The sequence below is a fragment of the Scylla paramamosain genome, chromosome 7 (assembly GCF_035594125.1).
Source record: "Scylla paramamosain isolate STU-SP2022 chromosome 7, ASM3559412v1, whole genome shotgun sequence".
NCBI lineage: Eukaryota > Metazoa > Arthropoda > Malacostraca > Decapoda > Portunidae > Scylla > Scylla paramamosain.
The window spans coordinates 7,549,400-7,572,500 of NC_087157.1; the positions used below are offsets into that span (position 1 = coordinate 7,549,400).

Consider the following 23,101-nt stretch of genomic DNA (forward strand, 5'->3'; position numbering starts at 1 on the left):
TCGCACTTATTAAAGAAGCATGACTTAAGACTGTGAGCATTCATGGATTTATTTTTTCTCTCCTTTCATTCGACCCTTTCTTTTCACCGAGACACCCAGAAGATTCGAATCAGCCATTTCTCTCTCCTGCTCGTATATCGCAACTCCCACATCACGCTGATTAACACTGACTACTGTACTAAGATGACCTCTCTTAGGGCTTAGTTAATTTGCAGCTACTAGTGGAGGACTGAACATTCTTCTCTTTTAACACACACACAAACACACACACATACACACACACACATCTATCATAACAAAGCGCACGGAACTGCCTCCATACCCCGCCCCCTTAGTGGCCGAGCTGAAAAAAAGGTGACGTCACTACCAGCCAATGAGCTCGCGCCCCGGCCGAGGTAAAACCACCACACGGCGCAGATTCGACACCAGTTGTGGACAGACAAGCAGTGCGGGTGGAACGACGCTCCTTCACACGTGACAATGAACCGTGCTACCAAGTCAGGAATTGCCGCTGAGGCCCAGTCAAAGGTAAGGCAGTAGGTCGCCAGCGGTAGGTAGGGCGGGGGACGAAGGGAGGACAGGCGGTGAGTACAACAGCTGGAGGTATTGATCTCCGACAGCACCTAGGAGAGGAGATACGTAGATACTGTGTTTTAAACCTTATCGCCAAGGAGTAAGGAGGCGATGATCCTGGCCAAGATTGTGCTACACTCCTGACACACATTCGAGGCTCAAACTTAAAGGGGAGGGAACGTCGTAAACACCTTTCCGTGTGCGATGACAGGTGGAAAAAGTGTCAGTTTTACGGCGCAGCGATAGAGAAGCAGTGAATTAAAATCGCTTCTGTGCGTTTCAGGATGAGTCATGATGAGATAGATAGGGAGAGATCACAGCGTGAATTAGAAGCAGTAGATACCGTAGACGTCAAGACAAATTGTAGTTAACATGAATGATAAGTGAATTCCTGGCTTATGAAATTGAGTAACACATCACTGATGCTTGATAAGACTGATGGGATTGTGGTTGTTATCACCCAGAGAGACAGAGAGAGAGAGAGAGAGAGAGAGAGAGAGAGAGAGAGAGAGAGAGAGAGTGATAAGTATGTCCTTTTTAACAACTTATCTTCAGGTGTCAGTAGATTAGGTGGCAGTGCAATGGTGAGGGGGAGGCAGGTGGTTATGATGAAGCAGGAGCAATATGACGTGGTGCTGGTGGTGGTTACCTTAGCGTGGGATAAGGTGTTGCTGCGGAAGTTGAGAAGAGGAGAGGAAAGCAAGTTATACCTGTTTGATTAAGATTTTTTTTTTTTTACATAATCGCTACAAAAGGATAGAATTAAGGAGACTGGGGTTCGAGCTTACCACACACACACACACACACACACACACACACACACACACACACACACACACACACACAAACAGTTGATGTCACCGCATTCCTTTAATGTTGTGTCTACAGTGTGTGTGTGTGTGTGTGTGTGTAGCCACGCGCAGCACCGTGACCTAACCAGTTTACCCGTATGCACACAGGTGTTCAGGGATGGTGGTGCTGAGGGACGGAATGTGGGGAGGAGGGAGGGGGATGGGGGGAACTCGGCTGCCGGCCGCCTGCACCGCCCGGCACTCCCCCAACTTACTGAGAGAGAGAGAGAGAGAGAGAGAGAGAGAGAGAGAGAGAGAGAGAGAGAGAGAGAGAGAGAGAGTGACTCACTCAGAGACTGGTTTACCCTCTGCACTTTTAATACCCCGAAAATTTAAAGATTTACACCCAGAACAAGTCAACCAATCGCGCAAGGAAGAGAAGGTGAAGCGAGGACTGTGAGGCAGGCCGTGCAATTACGGGATGATTCCTTTTCCTAATGTCTTTTTTTCTCTAACTAATGCACCTGAAATAATACGACACCTGTGCTTGTTTTACTTTTTTTTTTATTTTTCAACCAAGCGTGCGTTCAAGGGATCAGTGGCAGCTTAAGTGAAGATCTTACCTCTCGTATTACTGGGTGCTCGGTCACAAGTGTAATAACTCCGACTTGGTGTTTGTGGCTTTTCATGAACATTTCTGCCAACTCATTATCCTTATGGCCGCGGGTTTAGGCACTGCACTTTCCAAGATGAGGAGATACATGTTGCTATTAGTAAAGAGTGATGTTCTTTCCTCCACGTCTTACTGAGTGATGTCTGAAGACTTGCTTCTTTCCTGCAGGTCATCGTAAGAAAATATTTTTTTTCGTTTTACGACTGAGCTTAGCATGATATTCTTTGCATGAATTATGTCTTCTTTAGTGCCTTAAGTCTTTTTGCTATAGTGTCGTACGTCTTTTTGCCTCGATAAGTGGACAATTAAATGTTACTTATTTTAATATGGGGATATTTATTATTATTTTTTATATGTACTCAGTTCAGGGTGCACATTTTAATGGGTTGGCTCGTGTTGAGTACGCCTTGCTTAGAGCATTTAGAATAACTGGAGACACGGTGGAGAATAGCATTTAGAATAACTGGAGACACGGTGGAGTTGTTTCCTTCTGTTGTCCATCTGTAGGATATCAGATCCCCTCCTCCCCCTCCTCTTTTTGTATTTTTTTGTTGCTTGCGTTGCACATTTTCTTGACCTCGCTCTTCTCTGGCAAAGAGTAAAGGTTACGTCCCTATAGTTTGTATTCTTCAGCGTCCCTCCTCAGGGCGCTCATTCCTCAGCCACTGTCCGGGGTCAGGCGGGGGTCGGGATGACCTCTGGAGCGGGCGCCTCTGTTGCTACGTGGGCCTCACGCCTGCTGCTTCTTCGCATATCTTCGAAAGGGTTCTTGACTCACCTTGAAGCAGCTTAGGTATCCGTGATGTACTGCCTTCCTCCTTCACGGCCCAAAGTGCTTAAAGAATTGAAGCATTGCGTTTGTAATTTATGGTTTAGTTGTGTTTAAGTGAAAATTTTAAGAGAAAGGGTAAGGTATATATATATATATATATATATATATATATATATATATATATATATATATATATATATATATATATATATATATATATATATATATATATATATATATATATATATATATATATATATATATATATATATATATTTTATTTTATTTTATTTTTTATTTTTTTATTTTTTTTATTTTTTTTAGCAAAATACAGGGTTGCAAAATGTAAAGTAAAATTTGAAGGTAATGTGCTTCCTCAACTCTTCACTCTATATAAATGTTTGGAAAGGATATACTGATTTAGAGGTGTAGATGATTAATGTATTGACAGTATTTTGAAAGTGTGACGAAAAAGCTGTTCTGCAATAATTGATCGCCATGGTTGGCCCCGCGGCGCGGGTGCCGGGGTTGTTGACTCTGAGGGCGCGCTAGCTGACGCCGTGACGTCACCGCCAGGCTGATAGCTGTATCGGGTTTTATACTCTCCCCCCAACCCGGATGTTCATCGCGTGAGTCTGACTAGCCTGATAACGGCATAAATAAGTACATTACTGAACAGAAGTAGGGAGCGTCACTGAAGCTGAAAGAATGAAGCAGCTGGTGGCTGGAACCTCATCTCTATACTCGGACCTCTGATAACAGAGAGGATGCAGAGTTGAGTTCATGGTCACATCAGACTTGTGTTAAAGGTTAAAAATATTGAAGCTCTTTGCAACTGGAACAACATGGATATAGTTTCTGCAGCTTAAGTGTAAATTTACATGTAATAAGCAGGGGAGTGTATGTATACTCAATAAAATCCAAAAATGTCGGACAGGTGCCCGCCTTATCCAGCAGTCCAGTCAGTCTATGAATGACACCTGGTGTGATAAGTAAGAGAGTAAGGCAGGGATACAAAATGTTTAAGTTAAGTTTTGGCTTGTTGGTTCCTATAATTCATGTGATTTTTTGTATCTGCCTCATCCAGGTCGAGGCCAAGTACAGCGAACAGCTGGCCGCAGAGTGCCTGGAATGGATCGCCGCCGTCACGGGGAAGGACGTGGACCCCAGTGGTTCCATGGACAACTTCTATGAGCAGCTCAGGAATGGCGTCCTGCTCTGCGAGTGAGTAAAATCTGGTGTTTTTTTTTTTCCTTCTAGCATTTTATCAAAGCACACAATGCGGAATCGAAACAAGCTTAATTAAATACTGATAGAAAATCAGTGCCCCCTGATACGATCATTACACTGTGGCAATGTAAAACCATTCTTCACCTTTCTTGAAGTATAAAGAGAATGTGACAATAATATGATGGAATAAGAATAAACAGGATGTCAGGAAGTGAGGCTGATAAAGTTGTATCAGTCACGCGAAGGTTTAAGTCACTTACTATGTGCGTGGCTCACAGCCAGTGTTCTTAAAAGAGAGGTGGTCACACGATTAAGCAAATATGTTCAACTTCAGTCTATTTGATGTCATGTTTATTCGTTTTCACCTATTCGTTTCCCCCACCCCCTCATCCTTGTGCACCATGCCTCCTTTCGCTTTAAGCGACAGCCTGTTATGAAGAATTTTTATAACCACGAGCCACAGGCGTATACAACGTCAACTTAATTTGTATTTCATTTAAGAGCAACTGCTGCTCCCTGCTCTTGCGGAACATAGCTGGTTTTTCTAGTTATCAGTTTCACCACCATTTTTTTCCTTTAATTTTTCTATAATATCTTTCATCCTCAACATTGCCTTCATTATTTTTTTCTTTAATCACTTAATTTTTCCCACATGTATCCAAAACACACTACTCTTTGTGTAGGTTTCATCAGACATCACATCAGCATCCATGCCAATTGTATTAATGAGCTAAACCCTGCATCTTTCATGGTCACCTGTGAATAGCATTGCTTGTACCTTGTTTCAGTAATAATATCTATTTCTTACTTGTTCCCTTGGAATATGACTCACAATTTTGCATGAGGTTGTATCTTCCAGTTTCTAGCTCCTTAAAATGGCCAGTCTTGAATAGGCCTCATGCAATTTATAATATTCTTCACATTGTTTGACTAAATTTAGTTTTGATTCTATCTGGCTGAAGTATTAGTAAGGAATCTAGGTTTTCTTGCACAGAGAAAATGCTTAATTAAATAAAGCAAATAAGTAAACATATGTAAAGTAAAAAAGGGAATATAATTAAATAAAAATGAAAAAAAGATGAAAAACATCACTGTCTAACACAGCCTTTCAAATTCCTCCAGCTTTCCAGTGTAGAATAAATTCTTCCTCATCTTACATTCTCTTTTTTGGATATCCTGAAGTCTCTGGCAATTTCTCTTGTACCATCATGCATCCCTCTCATTATTTCTTATATCCTAATACATCTGTTCATCATCACAGCCCCTCTCATCCTTTTGTGCATTCTCCTCAGGGTTATCAATGCCCTGAAGCCTGGGCACATCAAGAAGATCCAGACCTCTAGCATGGCCTTCAAGTGCATGGAGAACATCAACAACTTTGTGGATGGAGCCAAGGCGTGTGGCGTGCCCTCTCAGGAGACCTTCCAGACTGTGGACCTGTGGGAGAAGCAGAACCTCAACTCTGTAGTCATCTGCATCCAGTCTCTGGGAAGGAAGGTGAGAAGGAGAATTTGTATCAGATATAGAAAAGAGGAATGAGTAAAGTTCTTGCTAATATAGATAGTTCACACACACACAAAAAAAAAAAATAAATAAATAAATAAAATGAATAAATAAAATAAATAAATAAATAAAATAAATAAAAATAAATAACATCAGTAATAATAATAATGATGATAATAGTTCCTTCCTTCATGACAGTAGCAGGTTATTTTAAGTAGTTTGCTTAATGCACGTATGCAAATACTGCTTTGTATTTTGGAGCAAACTGGCATTCTAATCTTTACCAATCTCTGAATTTTCAAAGCTTTTCCCATTGTTAGTCATTGACACTGATTTATGTATTTATGACTTTCTTCTCCACCTCATCACACTTTCTTTATAAAATAACTCTTTGCTTTCAGTGTATTTTCCCTAGCTGTGTGCTTTTAAAAAGTTAATTGGTTCACACTATCTTTTTGCTTTTTTTAATTTCTTCATTGTTTATCAATTCTCCACTTTCACAATGAACAATTGAATCCCCATCTAATTTCTTGTGGTGTATTGGTGCATTCACATCTGTTCCTCACTAATTTTCATTCCTGTTCATCAGCACAAACCCATCATTGCATTATTTTTTACCATCATTTCTACTTGTCTTTGCTTAATTTTTAATATCTCTGTGTTTCTTATTACAAACCTTCATTATTCACATAGTTTCAAGAGCTACTCCCCATTCTTATTTCCTTGAAGGTAGATCATTTATCCCAGATGCCCCATCTTCTACTACATCTCACTTTTGTGCTGAGGTCTTTCTTCACAATTCTCTCTTCCTCTCTCAGAAACTCTTCTCTCTTTTCCTCACACTCCATTTCTTATACACACTGACAGTTACATAACTCTATCTTATATTTATTTTCTGTCAGATGGACCTTGCTTTTAACTTTTTCACTATTGCCATTCTTCACAAGTCATCATTCAAGACAGCAGTCACACACACTCATCAATACATTGTCTCTGACAATGTATTGGTGTCTTTGGCCTCATTGAATGCACTAATGGTGTATTCATGGCACCAAAATTTCTTTCATGCATACATAAATGTATAAAAATCAGTTTGAAGTAAAACAAAGCTAAACAGCAGTTTGAAATAAGAGTGATTTAATGATGTTCAACTGCACTGTCAGTGCAGTCCTCAGTGAAAGTTTAATCATACTGAAATGAGCACAGAATATTATTTTATTTACAAAATGCTAATATGTTTAGATTTCCAACTATTTAACCTTAATACTTGTAACTGCTATTTTCATAAAGTCCCTGCTTTGTGACAGTGCAAGAGGTACAAGACTTATTGATTTTACTAAGGCAATTTAGTGAAAGAAATTAAATATCATGTAACCACTGCAAATTAATGGCAATAGTGCATTATAACCACTGTGCTTCAGGTCAAGGGTAGCAGGTAGCACAGCCTGAATAGGGAAGCCAGGTGAGGTGTGTAGATGTACTCCTTGCCCTTGGCTTGCTCTACATAGACTGAGTTCCTGTGAAAGCAAAAATTAAGTGACATGTAGAGATGAGCAGGTATTGAAAATTAATGGCCACTGATTTCTATTTTGTTCCTTAATGAGCTGTCTGTAGTAAATGATAAAACTACTGATGCATGTTAAGTAAAAGTGGATATCAGATTTATACTTGAACATCATGAGATTATTTGATTTATTTGATCTTTTACTTAAGAGCCTTTCTAATTATGGGGTTATCACAAAGTTCTTTGTTATGCTTCAACACTTACGAGTAGATTACTTGAAAGATTCATTTGATTGATCTCAACATGAAGTTACAAATATACTGACTGATAAGACATTTCTGCAACATCTTTCTGATTTCCTGCTGATGTGCATTTACTCTTATCATCCAGTGCTACAATGATTTCTTTTAAGCAGCCATTTTTCTTCTTACTTACCAAGTCATAGTGATTTCCTTTCACTTATCAACATGATATTACAGGGTAGCCAGTTTGGAAAGCCCTCTATTGGACCCAAGGAGGCTGAGAAGAATGTGCGCAACTTCACTGAGGAACAGCTGAATGCCTCCAATGCTGTCATCAGTTTGCAGTACGGCTCCAACAAGGGTGCCAACCAGGCAGGAATGTCCTTTGGCAACACCCGCCACATGTAGGCTGCACGCTGAGCTGCTGTGGAAATTCAAAATTGCGCCACAAGAAAGGGAGGGAAAAAGTATGGGATTGGAAATTTATTCTCTTGGGTACTGTTGGTGTACAGTGTCATCATAGTTTATTTTTCAGGAATCACAGTTGATGAATTGAAGGATTATTCTTCATACAGAATGTTGGTGGGCTGGTCAAGGCAGGTTCATGTTAACTTTGGTTTTGACCTCTCCTCTCCTTCCTTGCCCTGAGGAAACATATTTATGTGCACCTTCCTCAGATCTTGGAAGGTGTAGGAGGGAACAAAGACCTTAATGGCTGTTGAGTGAACTGCCTGCGACAATAATGGGTTTTATCTGCTGTTAATTGATAATGTAAGGAGAGCGATAGTTTTCTATAAAGATATCCTTCATTTTTTTTTTTTTTTTCATGTAAAACTTTATAGGAGAGTACAATTCAAAGTGCATATATAGTATATATGTTTTTTTCAAAGAATATTTAATCTTAACTTATATAAAAAAAAAGTTGCGTTCCAAGGCTGGTTGGTCACGCTTTCATAAACATGGATCACTCTTACACTGCTCAACCTGTGAAGTGAATGCTGTGTTGCACTCTTCTTCCTCATTCCTCATGTTTCTTACCATTCCTTCAGTTGCTGTCACATTCCAGGTCTTAGTGAACTTTAAAGATAAAAATAAAGTAAAAAGAATCTTTGTTGTTTTATTTATTTGTATATGTACTGCATCTTGAGATGAAAATATATTTCAAAATGTAAGTACTCTTATGAATCAATGGAGAGGGTGAGGACATTGACTAAGGGAATGAAAATACAATTATGGTACTCCATATATGTGATTATTGGCCGGCTGGATGAACAATACATTGTGACCAGTGGAAGTAACATTATTTTTATAGGCAATGAAAAGACAGCAAAGTCAAGTTTTTAGTGGGATATTATTTTTTCTATTTTCTTATTACTATATTATTTATTTATTTATTTATTTTTAAGAGCGAGGGTCATAGGCTAACGGTAAGGAAATGGAAGAAAACGGTCCACTGAGGTGGTGATCCTCAGAGCCAAATCCATCATTCAAAATTTGAATATATCTTGAAACCTCCCTATTAAAAGAGTTCATAGGAAGGCATAATACAAAAACCAGACACGAAGCTCCAGAGTTTGACAGAAGGGATGAATGACAGAATGCTGTTGAACTCTTGCGTTAGTGAGGTGGACAGAACGGGGGCGTGAGAAAATAGGTTCTAGTGCAGCGAGGCCGCGGGAGAAGGGGAGGCATGCAGTTAGCAAGACCAGAGTTGTTAGCGTGAAAATTAGCAGTAAAAGATAGCAAGAAATGCATTATTGCTGTGCTAAAGACAACCGGAGGAGAATTGTTGATAAGACAATGTTTTATACTCCACCCTGTTCAGATGAGCACAAAGCGGAATCCTCCATAAAATAAATGTATATATGAAGCATATTACATACCTGCCCCTGTACAAAGCAGCTGAGTGGGTGTGAGAAAAACTGGAGACGATTCAGAACGCTTAACTTTATAAAAGCTGTTTTAGCATGAGATGAGATGTGAATTGTTCACACTACTATGTTCTGATATCGGATTAGATGCTTACTTCAGTGTTCCAAATCTTCATCATTTTTGGACCTGTGGTATTAAAAACTTGTCTATTGTCCAAGTTTAACCTATTACGAAAACACTGAATAGTGTTCTCTCTGTCATTAGGAAAGCTATCATGTAGATGGAGCTTGCTTAGTAATATGAACATTATCTTCATTGGTTGTAACTACACTGAATTTTATTATTGAATCTAGATACTTAGTAACTGAAAATAAATACTCTATAGTTATGTCAACAATTTGGACTGGTGTTGGGCAGCAGTAAAAGCTCCGAAGCGTGCTGGCGAGGTGAACAAAACAGTCATGGCGGTAGTATCCAGTGGTGACTTGAGGTGGGCTAGTGTTGTGATCGCTGAAACTAAACTGAGACACGTATGTGTAACCCAAGGAACCTTAATGACTCTCTAGTTTCCTTGATGTGATCTGTGACGGGGGACAGCTTGAGTGAGATTAGGTGTGAACATGTCGAGGCGGCGAGGACTTGGCGGTGAGTAATATTAGCTGCTGTTGGAGATTACTTGCTGCCTTAGAGAAATCTTTATGTACAAAAGCGGGATGTCAGCAAGTTTAGTAGTGCATAGTGGGTTGTAGTCAAGATGTTTTGGTGTGGAAGTGACCTTAGCCAACTAATTTCCTGACCCCGACCATTATGGGGCAAAATATGATCACCACATTTAGGGGATCAGCAATTAAATTAATGAACTGAATGAATTTAAACCTAACCTAGCCCTCGGATGAAGACGCTAATGTTACTTCAGTATAATGTTTTGTTACTGCATAACGTGTGTGGTACTGGATGAACTGGCAGTTTCGGCATCAGTTAGGGACATATTCAGGAAAGGAATCATCATGGATTTGTCATGGTCACCATCTTTACATTAGCAGCGTCATCATCGACCTTTGTCATTAATGTATATTATAAGCATCTATCATAATCAAGATTGTTGTGAATAGCTCAGGAAGTCCACCAGGGACGATGCTCGGTGTTGCACAGGGTGTTTCCGCGAGGCAGTTCCGCTGTTAGGTTGTCGTACCAAATATCTCCTACCGTCAAAATTGCTCCCCGGAATAGTTTTGACGGGAATCAAAATTTGTATGGAGTTGTATTGGCAAATTATTATTGCTGTATTGACTGTGGAATATGTTGGGATAAAGAATATGATAGAATAAAAATGGTGTGGTTATGCTTAAAACATCTAATGATGGAATCATCTAACGACACCTTTTTAATCTGTTAGGTACTAAGTGACGTCATGATGTGTGTGTGTGTGTGTGTGTGTGTGTGTGTGTGTGTGTGTGTGTGTGTTTGTTACTCTATTGGTCTTGCTACAAACATCGTTGTTTCTTATTTATGAAATGATAGTGCGGCTGTTTTATTCTCTGCTATTTTTCTAAAATGTAGAGATTTCGATACCGGCGCTGCCCTTGTAGGTTATGAATTTCCACCAGCCTTCCCATTATTATTATTATTATTATTATTATTATTATTATTATAATTATATAGAAGACCACGCGCACTTATTCAAAGATCTTTATGCACAAAATTACTTCCTGCAGAAAGTAAAGTACACACCACATATATATATATATATATATATATATATATATATATATATATATATATATATATATATATATATATATATATATATATATATATATATACACACAAGGAACTCGTCTTTCCAGCTCTGCATTATACTTCAATTATTCAGTGGATGTCAGTAAAAAACAATGGAACGAGGATCTCATCGTGACAATGCAGATGACCTGTAGAAATAAAAATATACCACCTCCCAAAAATCGCAGAATATTGGTATTTTTAGCAGTTTAACGCAATAATGTTTTATATATATATATATATATATATATATATATATATATATATATATATATATATATATATATATATATATATATATATATATATATATATATATATATATATATATATATATATATATATATATATATATATATACGAGTATAATACTGAGTGCACAGGTGGAACTCTAACTTAATATGCTAAGTTTACATGAGTTAGTCATAATTACCGAATCTCAAGAAAGAAAACTTTGACAGATGGGAAACTACTCAAAATGGATCAGGCATTTCTGGACCCCCCCCCTCTCTCTCTCTCTCTCTCTCTCTCTCTCTCTCTCTCTCTCTCTCTCTGTGTGTGTGTGTGTGTGTGTGTGTGTGTGTGTGTTTACTATTCACCTTGGTAATGGGTATTACGTACTGAACTCGTATTCGTCAGCTTTATCCTTCCTGTTAGTTCAGAGCTCATTCTGTCTAATGCATGGCTTAAACCGATACCTTTGGCTCACCACACATCTCATCTCTTACTTAGAGAGCAGGACAGTCTGTTAGCATATCAGTGAAAACCCTTAGTGACCTTAGCACGGCTTTCAGGAACACGTAACTCTTTCACAGCGAGAGTATAGGTACGTAGACTCTCATTTGGAAGCAGTCCCTGACCTCCTTTAATTATAGCATTAACGCTTACGAGGGGAGAAGCCTTCGTCTTTGCTATCCTACTCTTTTTGCTATAAATTAGACTGTAGTTTATCATAATCTTTGTGTATCTTTACTTGAAATAGACAGTGTAGCTTACCACAAACAGGCTTGTGAGGGCCTTTAAGTTTGAAGTTTATTTTTCTTCGTTTGTATTCCTTTGTGAAGGTTTCATTCGAAGCCTTTGCAGTGAGTCAAATAATCTTTCTGTTTACCTTATCAGAAGTTCCAGCCTCACGTCACTACATAAGGCTCTACCATGTGTTGTTATAATCCTACTTTTTTCATGTCTCTGGCAAACGAGGCCTCTCGTGCATGTTATGACCTGGTGTTATGGCGTGGTTTGTACTTGTGTGCTGCAAGTGAGGTGGTGCTGCAACATTCATTGGCCAACCATACGAGTGTCACAAGGCGATGGAGTGCTGTATGACTGTCGTTATACCATCACCACCACCACCACCATTATCACTGTCTCCATTTTCATCTCCGTCATCACTGTCTTTGCCACCTTCAATACAACAACAACTACAACTACAACTACTACTACTACTACTACTACTACTACTACTACTACTACTACTACTACTACCCACTACCACTATAATTATGACCAGCACGAAGCACTATGATAAAATACATAAGATAGTTTCTTGATCGACTGCGGTAGCGTCATATAACAGAAAAAAAGGAGTTATTGTTCCAGTAAGGCCGTCTCTTTGTGATGGTCCTCGTGGGATCGGTAATGGGTAATAAAATGGCAGACACAACAAGTGAGGTAGTGGGCAAGACCAAGAGGTATTATGTTCTTGGTAGTGGGAGCAGACGTTAGACACGCCTCGTCTCCACGCCCCCTCCTCCTCCTGCCGCCCCCCTCTCTCTCTCTCTCCCTGTTCCTTCATCTTCTTTCCTTGATTTCTTATTTTACCTCTGAGATTCGAAATGAGTTGGATTACACAGGAAGAGCAAATGCTAGGAGGGTCTGCCTGTGCATATCGAGGGCACCTGCTCAACTATATACTGCTGTTGAGCCACGAGTAGAACAGGATATATTACAGCAAGGCTCCCTCCCCCCACCCTTCCCTTCCTCCTGGCCTGCCCGGAAGGAAGCAGTTATATGGGAGCACCGTGTATCTTGTAGAAAACGAGGACATAGAAAATTTTGTAGTAAAAAATGAAAATAAGAGGAAGATGTCATTGGCACCACATCACGACCAGTGCGGCGGTGGTGGAGAAATTTTACTTGTCCTTATGTTTAGAGAGAATACCTCCGAATTAAACCGTACGGAACAATTAACAAAGCAATCTTTCCTAACGAATATTTCTAGTAACGCCTTCACACACCATGACGTCTACAGTAGCTGTCACATTCCTCACAGTCTCCAAAGTTCCAGATCCTGTGCTTCCTCCCGCACGCCATAGCTCATCGGTGCCTCCGTACAGTTTAAAAAGTACTTTATTTTATAATGTGAAAATACCAGGTTTAAAGGATTAGTGCACGGTAGCGATCTAATACCCGGTGATTTCCATAATGTGAATATCATTTGGTTGTGTGTAAGTGTTAATGTGTATTCAACGTTAGTTCTGGCATCCTTGCAGTTGTTTAAAAAGACGTCAAGTGCAGGCATCTATTTCCAGTGCCTGTCTGTCCTTATGCAAACAGACATACATAGACTGAAAGACAGACACTCACAGACGGAATAGTAGAACACACAGAGAGGACAGACGACAGAGAGAGACAAATTTGAGTGATTCGTTGTAGGACAGGCAAAGCAGAAAACTTAACAAGTATAATCATAAATTATAATAAAAGCGACACGAGTAGCGTCCGAACATGGAGAGGAGGAAGATTTGTCAGTGTAACTAAAAATATCAATCAGATGCTTTGTCTCAAGCTGAACGCCGCTATTATTATTTTTTTCCCTCTCTTCCTCTCATCTTCTCCGGTGCGTGGGAGGAGAGGAGCCGTAGAAGTGGAACAGTTTAAAGGGACGGGGGGAAAAAAAGAAAAGGAAGCCATGGTGAGAATTCTCGATTGTTACTGCCATGAAGAAAAGAAAGAAAATGGAGAAGTAAGAAAAAAAATCCCTTTTTCATTGATAGTTTTAATGGTGATAAATTGCTGACTCAGCGGCCCTTCTAACCCTAAGTGTGTAGGAGAGAGAGAGAGAGAGAGAGAGAGAGAGAGAGAGAGAGAGAGAGAGAGAGAGAGAGAGAGAGAGAGAGAGAGAGAGAGAGAGAGAGGAGGGATGCCCTATCTAATCCTATCTTCCTCCTCCTCCTCCTCCTCCTCCTCCTCCTCCTCCTCCTCTCGTGAGTGCTGCTGAACGTCCCTTGAACTCACGTTTGTACCATAGTGGAGGAGGAGGAGGAGGAAGAGGAGGAGGAGGGGAAGGGGAGGAGGAAGGGGAGGAGGAAGGGTGTATGTGGGTGTGTGAGGAACATGACTGGAGTATTATACGTGCCTGTGTTCTACTTGTTTTTCTTCATTATTATAACACACTGACATACTACAGTCGTCATCGCCATTGTTGTTGTTGTTGTTGTTGTTGTTGTTGTTGTTGTTGTGTTGCTGCTCCTGTTGTTATTATCACTATTATCATGATTATTGCTACTAACTTTATCATTGTGGTTGTTGCTGTTACTAATATTATTTTTCAACAACAACAACAACAACAACAACAACAACAACAAATACTACTACTACTACTACTACTTTATACTACCACAACCATCACCACCATCATCACCACTATCACCACCAACTTTAAGAACAGAGAGTGTGGTATATTCACTACACATACAGCGGTGTGGTGACATGAAAACTATGTGCAACTAATACATGTAGTACCAGAGATGGTGATGATGGTGGTGGATCATGTATGGCTAGTGGAAGCATGTGGTGTTGTGGAGATAAAGGTGGTGACTGAGTAGCACGTGATTCTGGGATAATAGTGCGGCAGGTGGTGGTGGTGGTGGTGGTGGTGGTGGTGGTCTTTTAAGGAGATGAAGGTGAGAGGGCGACGTCTTAGAAATAAAACAACATTCAACGACCTTAAAATTTGCTACAGAGATGACTTGTGAGATTTGGGAGGTTATGGGAGACGAGGAGGAGGAGGAGGAGGAGGAGGAGGAGGAGGAAGAGGAGGAGGAGGAGGGCGATGTTGAACTTGGGGGCAGGAAAGGATTGAAGGACCACAGTAGAGTGAATGATGATAAACTGAAGGAGTAACAGCAGGAGGAGGAGGGTGACGAAGGTAAGAGTTAGGAGGGGTGCATGAGGTAGCGATTTAGTAGGAGCAGGAGAAGTAACAGGAGGAGTAGGAGGAACACAAAAGAAGAAGAAAAAAGCAGCAGACCTGTTGGCTGTTACGGGGCTGTTTGTGATGAGCGGAGAGGAGGAGGAGATGTGAGAGAAGTCCGATAAGTGAATGCTGAGAAAAAGGAAGAAAAGGAGAAACAAGTATAGATAGGATTTTAAGGGCAACACATGAGTTTACAATAGTGTCAGTCCACCACCACCAGTACCACCACCACCGCCGCCGCCGCCGCCAGTTGAAGCAATAGCTCTGCGCCCATCCATCACCTCAACTCTCCTTGCGGTAAATCAAACGGTACCATTGTGTCCATGATGTAAACTCCCAGAGGCGCTCACTGAGGGGTGGAGAGGCGGCGGGCAGGCCACAGCCGAGCATCAGACAGGAAGGAGCCGGGAGGAGGAGGAGGAGGAGGAGGAGGAGGAGGAGGAGGAGGAGGAGGGAGTGAGCTTATTTGCTGACGGTGGAGGCTTAATAGGTGGTACTTCGCTCTCTCTCTCTCTCTCTCTCTCTCTCTCTCTCTCTCTCTCTCTCTCTCTCTCTCTCTCTCTCTCTCTCTCTCTCTCTCTCTCTCTCTCTCTCTCTCTCTCTCTCTCTTTCTCTCTGTGCGTGTGTGTGTGTGATGGAGTACATTGAGAATGAGAGACAAGGAAGAGGAGGCCCGGGCATGCTTCAGTCCGGTATCAGAAGAGAAGGTGTCTAATTGGAAGTGAGGGACTTTTATAAATGAAAGAAGACGAGAGTCCAAAGTATTAGAGTAGCAGGAGAAGGAGGAGGAGGCTGGCTAGCTGTCCCATGCATGGCGGTGAGGGTAGGTGAGGGTGAAGATGGAAAGTGGTGGCAGATCGGGACCCATTGCTTGATTTTGGCTCTTAAACCCTGGTGGACAGTCTTCTATGGGTTTGGTGGAAATGACACTAGCCATTGCTCATTTGGTGACAGTGACCATCTACTATTTCTGGGCTTAAATATGATACTTTTAACCCTTTCACGGCGATATGCAACAAGTCACATCACACACAAAAAAAAAAAAAAAAATGTATGGAATCTGTAAAGCGCATCTACAAGAAAAAAATGTGAGAGAAGAAAATAAAAGACTGCAATTTCTATGTAGTACGTGGAAGTGGCTGTAGAACAAGAAAAGATGTCTCAGGGTGGTTGGTAATTAATGAAAAAAGTCGCATTTAGCAGTGAAGTGGTTAATTAAATCATGATCTACACAGTGAAGGGATTAACAATGAAATTAATGAACTGAATTAATGTCAACCTAACCTCACTTAGCCTAACCTAGCCCTCCGGTAGAAACGCTAATGTTATTTCAATATTATCCTTCTCTTCTTCTCAGCTTAAATCTCTATTCGGGGTCGTTGTTTTTAATGAGCTTTTTTTTTTTTTTTTTTCATTTGTTTCCGACGTGTGCCATCCTTTCGCTTATTCCTTTGCGTCTCATGTCTTCAGTGCAGTGTAGTGGATAGTAAAAACATCTCGCATCTTTTCCTTTGGCATCTCTTTCTTTGGCAGTTTACGTTATTTTTCTCATGAATCTGGAATAACTAAGAGTTCCTGTGTCTATGAAGTGGAAGAGTACAGCGTAAGTTGCCTATATAGTGAAACAAATTTAATATGCATGGCACTGATATGATTTTCAGTAATGTAAAACATGTGACTTGTGTTTATGATACTTCTCTTGTATTATGTTTATTTATCTACTGAATGGTGGTCTTGTGGCACGCTAGGATCCCAGAAACACTGATCTTTGCATAGACACTCTTCGAAAACTCCAGTATTGTGTATAAGTAGAAAAAAAGAGGGCTTGGTGAAGACGAAACCCTTTCATTTGGAGTGGGTACAGTAACACGGCCGGATGAAATAGCGTGGTGATAAAAGGGATACATACAAGAATAGATAGATTTGTGGGTTTTCAGCAGCGCAACAAAAGGATCTTATGTCCCCGCACTTCGACATGATTACAAGATGACAGTCGTAATTATCCATCAACGTAATTTTGCGGTTATAGACTAGATTGGTTAGGTTAGGTTAGGTTATACTACGTTTGGCTAGCTTAGGTAAAGTCATCCTGTGCTAGATCAAGATAGGATGAGTTAAGAAAAGGGGACGCAGGGCAGATACTTTGATAGCCACTGGTGTAGGGAAGTGTGTGAGTGGCAGGAAACACGGACTAAGCTGTGACCGCCCCTCCACCTCACGCACTTGTCTTCTCGTCACAGGAAGTAGATCAGGAATGAAAGTACCCGAGGAGAGAGAGGGAAAGATTGAATGATCATCTGACATCCAGTAAAATAGGAAAAGTGCACTCTCTCTCTCTCTCTCTCTCTCTCTCTCTCTCTCTCTCTCTCTCTCTCTCTCTCTCTCTCTCTCTCTCTCTCTCTCTCTCTCTCTCTCTCTCTCTCTCTCTCTCAATAAACGCTCATGATTAATTGCTGTTTAATTTCAAAGATGAAGAGCTTCGTCCTTGACATTCACAGAAAAAAAATCAGACTGGAATATACTGGATTGGACTGGAGGTGACGAGAGAGAGAGAGAGAGAGAGAGAGAGAGAGAGAGAGAGAGAGAGAGAGAGAGAGAGAGAGAGAGAGAGAGAGAGAGAGTATTCGACGCCTCACAGGCCCTTGACCTCTACTAGCTTCATTCTCTCTCTCTCTCTCTCTCTCTCTCTCTCTCTCTCTCTCTCTCTCTCTCTCTCTCTCTCTCTCTCTCTCTCTCTCTCTCTCTCTCTCTCTCTCTCTCTCTCTCTCTCTCTCTCTCTCTCTCTACACCCACGATTCCCTATACAACCTTGGAAGCAAAAGAGGGAAGGGAGGGAAGGAGATGGGGGAGAGGGAAGGAGATAGGGGAGAGTGAAAAGGAAAGAAAAGAAAAGGAGAAGGAGGTGAGAGGAAGATGAGATCCTATTAACTGGATGAAAAAAGGAACATTGGGAAGGTGAATTAGGAAAAAGAGGAAAAGTAGGAATAAAGTAACTGCAATGCTGCAAGAAACCACACGTGTATCCCATTACCCCTTCCCCCCAACCACTTCCTTACCACCTCCGTCCCCCGCCCCCCTCCTTCCCTGATCCTCCCTCACCCTTTGGAAAAAAAAAAAAAACACTGATACCATAAAACTGTATTGACACTTCCCGGTTTTTCGCTGCGGTCACTAACTGAAGATTCTTACGTAGTCCCTTCTAGAGTCACGGGGAATGTGTTGTCACGACTTTAGAGGCTCACTGAATGACTCTTTGAAGGCATGGCGTGTGGGGCCGCTGAAGTAAAGCAGATTGTGTGAAAGCAACTAGCTCTCCAGCAAAAACGCTTCGCTCTTTAAGGAAAACCGTGACTTCCTATAAGAAGGGCGAGAAGGGCAGGGGGTAAGAAGCAATGGGGAGGCTGTGGCGAGCAGTAGGGGAGGGTGCATGAATGGGAGAGTCGGGGGATGAATGGGACTGCCGTGGAGAGAGAGAGAGAGAGAGAGAGAGAGAGAGAGAGAGAGAGAGAGAGAGAGAGAGAGAGAGAGAGAGAGAGAGAGAGAGTGTACTTTTACTACTACTACTACTACTGCAACAACCTCGACATACAGCTGGTATATATTTCACTTGCCTATTTAAACTCTACATTTCTATATAACAATAACAGTAGATTCTTTACTGTCTCACTTGTTTACCTACACACACACACACACACACACACACACACACCATTTTCAGTCAAGGCCGTCGGAGTGATGACATGGGGTGGGCGTTGTGTGTGGGCGTTGTGTGTAGGTCTGCTGTCACGACCCTTCAGTCACGTCGTAGTCGCATCATAGCTCCTGGCCCAAGACGGTCTTCCTGAGTCAGGGTAATGTTACATCCTCCTCCTCCTCCTTCCTTTTCCTCCTCCTCTCGCTGCGCTGCTTGATAACCTTCCTTTTTTTTTTTTTAATTAGTATTTTTTTCTTTGCGGGTTAGGTCCTACGTTCGGTTGTTACTGTGTTAGACGGATTTGCCTCTCATGCACTTGTAGTTTCATTCTTTCCTACTTATTTTTGCCGGATTTCGATTCAGTTAAATGATTCCTGCTTTCCTACGACTATCCTTCACACACACACACACACACACACACACACACACACACACACACACACACACGCTTTTTATTCGTATCTGTGCTTGGTTGTAAAATTATGCAGATGTTACTGTGTTTTACGAAGAAAAATCTAAGTTATATTCCTTTCTGACTCCAAATAGCAAATGTGTCAATTTTTTTCTTTTGCCTACTTTTCTATGTATTTGCTTATTTTGAGAGAGAGAGAGAGAGAGAGAGAGAGAGAGAGAGAGAGAGAGAGAGAGAGTGTGTTGGACTTTTCCCCGGAGAATGCATTCTAAGTTTCATAATTCGGCCCTTTGTTTCGTTCACTGGCTTCGTTGTCTCTTTAGGTGTGTTCTCATAGGCCACAAGGATGATTAGTTTGGTTCTTTTAGATTTTTGTTCCCCTTTTAATGCTGTACAATCAATGTTAAAGTATCACTAAAATAATGAAAATAATCCTTGAAAACACCATTGACTTCCACCTAGGCCTGTTAAAAGTAGGCGAGATATGACACAGAAACCTTTTGATTTACGGACCACTGTTTCGAAGCATTTGGCGATTCGAACAGCAGCAGCAACAGTAAGAGCGTAAAAATATGCATTGGTAATTTCAGAATATTTAGATAAAAGTCTGGTTATTGTGTACGGTGCAGTGACAAATTCTTGAATCAAGGCTGTTTTATATGTAGAAGAAGAAAAAGAAAATCGCCTGTGTTTATTGTTCATGTAATGTAAGGACAGGTCAGGGTACTATTTGCTTTATTTGATGCAAAAAATATGTTGTCCTTTGTCACTCCAATATTTATAATAAAGTATCTAATATTATTATGCTTACTAATTTGTATGTTCATTTTGCCATTTGTGCAGAAAATTTCATGATTGTTAAGGTCGCAAAGATAATTAATTCGATTTTCATGCCTTTTTTTCTCATTGATGATATGAAATCCTGGTAAACTATTATTAGGAGCATGATAACGTCCCAGAAAACCAAATAACTTTCACTAGATTCTGTTAGTATTTGAGATAAGACGCTGAAAAGTTTGAGCATATGAACCATACGTGGTCTTTCATCGCCGTGCATTTAGGACACACGCGTCGTCGCGTGGTGCACTGAACAGATAACGGAGTAAGTAATAACTGGAGAACCGAAATGGTCCACTAGGGATGGTACACCAAAGTAGGGCATATAGAAAATTTGAATGAGAGATGAGAAGTTTAACTTGAGTGGTCTGCAATAAATGGGCAGCTGACAGATGTGAGTGTAGAAGGTTGGAGGAACTTTTTTGTAGTGGAATCATAGAAGCTTATGATGATGAGCATCATGACGCTGATGATGATGATGATGATGATGATGATGATGACGATGATGATGATGATGATGATGATGAGAGCCACTGTCATAGCCTAAATACTCGTACAAAAAGGATCTTCGCTACATCTTTGGACCACTTCAAATGCACCTTGTGTATTGGAGGTATTTTCCTTATAACGACGAAGCTGAGTGATGGTGCAGATCCGCACCATATCAGAAGCCATCTCTCATAATATTCATGAAAAAAAGTTTTCACGCACCCTTAAATCATGAAGATGGGGAAAGGCAGGATGCAACACCTTGTCGAATTATCGGAGAAATTCCTAAGTGACTTGTTAGTATATCTGTATCTATGGAGCTTCACTAACCAGTAAGCTATCCCGAAGGTATTTTTGATGATGACTTTATACAATTCATTGTAAAACGGTAATTTGTATGCAACTTAATAAAATGTAAAGAACCCATTGGGGCTAGAGAAACATGAGCTGGAGTAATGTTTTAGGGTCTAGATTTTTGTCTTTGTACTAGGCTTTATTGGAGTAAGGCAACTGAAACCAAGTTGACATGCAAAGTTTTCACTGGGAAAGAAATGAAAACCTGTCCACATTTCAGTGACAGCTTTCAAGGAGCTGATAAGAATGACCCCAATAGCTGTTCAAGGTCTGCCATCTGATGGGCCATCAGTAATGTGAATTTTGCAGTATTCCGGTGTCTCAAAGGTGCTGCTTAAATGAAATGATTATTCCAAGGATCATCTGTTCTAAAACAGTATATCCCTTATAAACCACGTAAGTCGGGATTTAAAATATTTGTTTGTGCGATATCTCTGCTATCATTTATGTACGACATTAATTTATTCCTGATTCTCCAAGGAGAATCAGTGTTAGATGCATATGCTACCGCAGTGTTGCTGCTGTTGGCATACACAATCCCAGTGAATCCAAACCACATGTTTTACTATGGTAGTTGGTGTACATTTTAACTAAAGGCTGATTGGGATAGCAAATGTTCTGCCTTCAGATATGGAAATATTAAAAAGCAAAGGAGATCTTATGTAGAGGTGAGCACAACTTTTAAATAACCAACTTGTGTGCTCCGAAACTGCTAGACAATCGTTGTGTAACTCTTCTCGTGAGCCTTTCAACTACTGACCCTTTGGAAACCTTTAGAAGGTATGACTCGAAGAAGAAGGAAGTAATAGATGTCCCTTGCCCCAAAATAGTCAAGACCTTCAGTGGGGGAGCGCGAGGGGTGGTGTTCCATTTACTTGATGTAGCAATAGCCATGTATGGCTTCTTTACCGATGGGATGCCAGTAAATTAGATGTACCACAAAAATTACATAATTCAAATTGAATGTGGCAATGTGTTTTGACAAGGCATGGAACATGCCTTGTCAAAACGAAAACCACCCTTGAAAAAACTTTGTTTTGGAAAACCGCTCCTCACTAGTCTTGAAAAGAATATGCCATTTAAAAATAAATAATTCATGCAGCAAAATATATTCCTACACCTGAAATCAGTGGAGTTGGTTAGTGGCCTACAGTTGTGAACAGTGAACGGCTTCGCTTTATGGTCCCAAACTTTAAGGAACTTGCAAGCACATTCTATGGAAAATACAATGTAATGCTGCAACAAGAAAATAATGATTATTTGACTTCCATACAAAATGAACACTACATAGATATAAAAGAAAATCAGAAATTCCATTTTCAGTAGCTTTGTATCTCTGTCATTGCACAAAACATAAACAGAAGATATTGCATCAATGTTCTGCATACCTTTTTTACGGTCTATCTGGTCAGTTGTCCTAAAAAGATCAAGCCAAACTTTATTTTGAAATCACGACACCAGTGGTACAATTCTAAACCAAATCAGGAAACAATATAAGATTATCGTTCATACGTCATTTAATATGCCTTTGTAGTAAAACTCATTAAAATGGATAGGATTTAGTATTTTCTCTACGACATGAATGTAAACTTGGTCCTTATAGGGTTAATACAAAAGAAAAAAATAAGGAAAGCTGCAGGAAGCCATCTGGCCTACACGTGAGAGTCCCTGTTTAAAACATGTGTCTACATCCAGCTATTATCCTTATATATGAATTTATCTGATCTTTTAAAGTTCGCAACAGACTCGACACTAACAACATATGCTGTAACTATGTTAGCAAACATTTGGAATTTTACCTATTGTGTTTTCTCCTTATGACACTTAATGTAGATTCACTATTTTTCTCCTATAGTTCTCGTTTTGGAGTGATATACTGACCATCTTTTTTTCTTTTAAAAGTTTACTTTTTACTAAGTTTTGGCAGGACTCCCCAACACGTGAAGAAGTGGGGGACTCAGTAACAAAATCCATTTCTTCATCTTTCTATCCTATTACTTTTTCCATCCTCAGATTTCTGGGTGGGAGTATCACGAGTTCTCGGAACTATAAGCTGTCTTCACTTTATTTAAGGCCCATCCTTGTTGCGTAGAGCGCCTCATTAGCGCAGTGGCTACCGCTCCTGGTTAAGAATCCGCGGGGCCTGATTCAAATCCGGGATGAGACTGTCAGCGCACA

General features: G+C 40.5%; 1 protein-coding gene across 1 annotated transcript; it reads left to right on the plus strand.

The window, feature by feature from the left end:
* The first annotated feature begins 370 nt into the window (after positions 1 to 370).
* Positions 371 to 8,396, plus strand: LOC135101973 (myophilin-like). The gene is made up of 4 exons (XM_064006500.1): positions 371 to 528; positions 3,897 to 4,033; positions 5,332 to 5,536; positions 7,526 to 8,396. Exons 1-4 carry the CDS (start codon positions 481 to 483, stop codon positions 7,694 to 7,696), a joined length of 561 nt encoding a protein of 186 aa, XP_063862570.1. The 5' UTR covers positions 371 to 480; the 3' UTR covers positions 7,697 to 8,396.
* Positions 8,397 to 23,101: the final 14,705 nt, after the last annotated feature.